This window comes from Perkinsus marinus (assembly GCF_000006405.1).
Source record: "Perkinsus marinus ATCC 50983 genomic scaffold scf_1104296960696, whole genome shotgun sequence".
Taxonomy (NCBI): Eukaryota; Perkinsozoa; order Perkinsida; family Perkinsidae; genus Perkinsus; species Perkinsus marinus.
The window spans coordinates 1-2,141 of record NW_003206017.1 but is presented as its reverse complement, the minus strand read 5'-3'; the positions used below and the strand labels follow the sequence as shown (position 1 = coordinate 2,141).

Sequence of the window (2,141 nt, the reverse complement as noted above, 5' to 3'; positions counted from 1 at the left end):
GGTGAAAGAGGGCAAGGACAAAGAGAATCCTCCCTCAGATTCAGCATGGGCAAGTGGATGATGCAGTCGCCAGATATTCAACTGCACTTATGGTCGTAGATCTGAGTGCGCTCAGAATAGCACGTATTTTCGAGGTATCAACTAGAGATTGGCTATTTGGCTGATGAGTCATCTTGTCGCGATGCTCTTGAGGCCGACGCTAAGTATCGAAGGTCTATCTCGAAGCGAGTTATGTCGGGTATTCCTCTGTGGAGCTGCTTTACCGAGGGTCAGTTCAGAAGTTTCTTTGATAGATGCTTATCCGAGGCCGCAGGGAGGAAAGCGTATCGAGATGCTGCAACTCCTTCCTGGAGTTATAAGGGTAAAGGATACGGTAAAGGCTCTGGAAAAGGCGCTGGCAAAGCAATGAGCAAGGGTGGCAAGGGCCGCAAGGGTGGTTCGATGACATCCTGGTCATCTAGCGACAACTCATCTTGGCATCAAACTTGGGGTCCGAAGGATCAGAATATCAAGAGAGGGTCCGAAAGCTACCCTCAGGCTAGTGCCGCCAAGAAGACGAAGGCCGAGGGACACTGATGATCAGTGATCAGTGACTGACCCAACATAGGCGTGTGTTTCATCGTGTGTCGTTTCAGTAGTTTTCTTTCCGTTTCGTGAGATTGCTCTGTTTTGCGTGTCTATGAGTGTTACAATGAGACATAGGAGCCAACGGAGTCATACTAGTATAGCATAACACACCTGACGTGCCCATTACGAATCCTGATTCACGATGGCGTCAGCTCAACGCTGGAATATACGAACTTCGTATTACGAAGGATACGTGCAGCCGGCATGCAAAAATTCTAACAAAAAAAATGAAGCATGTAGTAGAGGCCAAATGAAAACCTGATGTAGTTTGCTTGTTTCTATTCGATGGCTAAACGTCTGCGTAGTGAGGCAGCCCTCCGTCGCCGTAAGGCTAAAGAACGCACTAGGCGGGCATTGCTGCGGGCCAAGACCCCCAAAGCGTTGAAGCCGTCGGGGCGTGCATCGGTGCCGTCTATCACTTCACCTCTCGGTAAAGAGACTCCTCTTGGCCCCCATAAGAGCGTTGATCATCCGGCTGATCGACGTGCTATCGATCTCTACAAGACGGCTTTTGCTTTGGCTGAGTCCGAGCAGGTTGAATTATTGGAGAAGATTTCGGATGGAACAGCGAAATCCTCTAAATGCGACTGGGGCAATTTGAAAGGATCTGCTGCTCACCAGCTCGAGCCCCCTCATCAGCTGGTGGAGATCAGAAATATGTTCGATAGAGCGACAAATGAGATACTCAGTACCAGAGCTGGTGACAGTCTTCTGAAATGGATGCAGCTCGACCGTGAGGAGCAGGGCAAGCAGCAGCATGTATGGGATGAACTGGGCCCAACGTTAGCCACTGCTGCTACCTCTTTAAGGGAAAATTTATGTGACCTACTACACGTATCAGAGTCGTCAATTCAAGACTGTGATTTCCAAGCCGGGCTTCTGAAAGCTATGCTCTTGGCAACTGCGGATATCGACGAGTCCGAAGACGTAGAACTCTTGGACGAAATAATGTTGCAAGGCGGAGTGAATATCGGCATCACATCCCCAGTTAGTTCCAGTGGTTGGTGGCCAAACGCTCGGGACGTTAAGAATTCTGACGACGGAGAAAGTTTGAGCTACTTCGCCAGCGATTCATGGAGGAACTATAGCTCAGCGGAGCTGATGGAGGGCAGTCTCATGGAATATTATGACAGCGAGATCGCTAAGGGTTTCATGGAAGACTGGGATTCACTTCCTCGGGACGCCGTAGTCTCCAGAATTGCCAGGGTTTGCCCTTTGGGCACGGGCGGAAATTTCCGAAGGAAATTTTCGAGAAAATTTCAGAAATTTCCGTTGAGGCTGGAAATTCTTGGAAATTTCCTAAAAATGCCCAAAAAATCGTGCCCAGGGTAGTAGAGAGGAGAGAAGTAGTTCAGATTCATTCATAATGGCCGAATGAAGCTAGTCAAGGCGTTCGCAGGTGTCTACTGGTCACTATGAATACATCTTGCGGTTACCCTCAAATATCGATCAAGCGGGCGTGCGCGTGAGCCTCTCAAGAGTTAGCGATTCTCAAACTATCTTGCAATCTTGCG

At 49.1% G+C, this 2,141-nt stretch overlaps 1 protein-coding gene across 1 annotated transcript; it reads left to right on the top strand.

Annotated features, from left to right (window-relative positions):
• Positions 1 to 912: 912 nt before the first annotated feature.
• On the top strand, positions 913 to 1,812 carry Pmar_PMAR016969 (hypothetical protein; the record flags this gene model as incomplete). Its single annotated transcript, XM_002772588.1, has 1 exon — positions 913 to 1,812. A coding segment is annotated over one exon (900 nt), but the record flags the coding sequence as incomplete, so codon positions are not given.
• Positions 1,813 to 2,141: the final 329 nt, after the last annotated feature.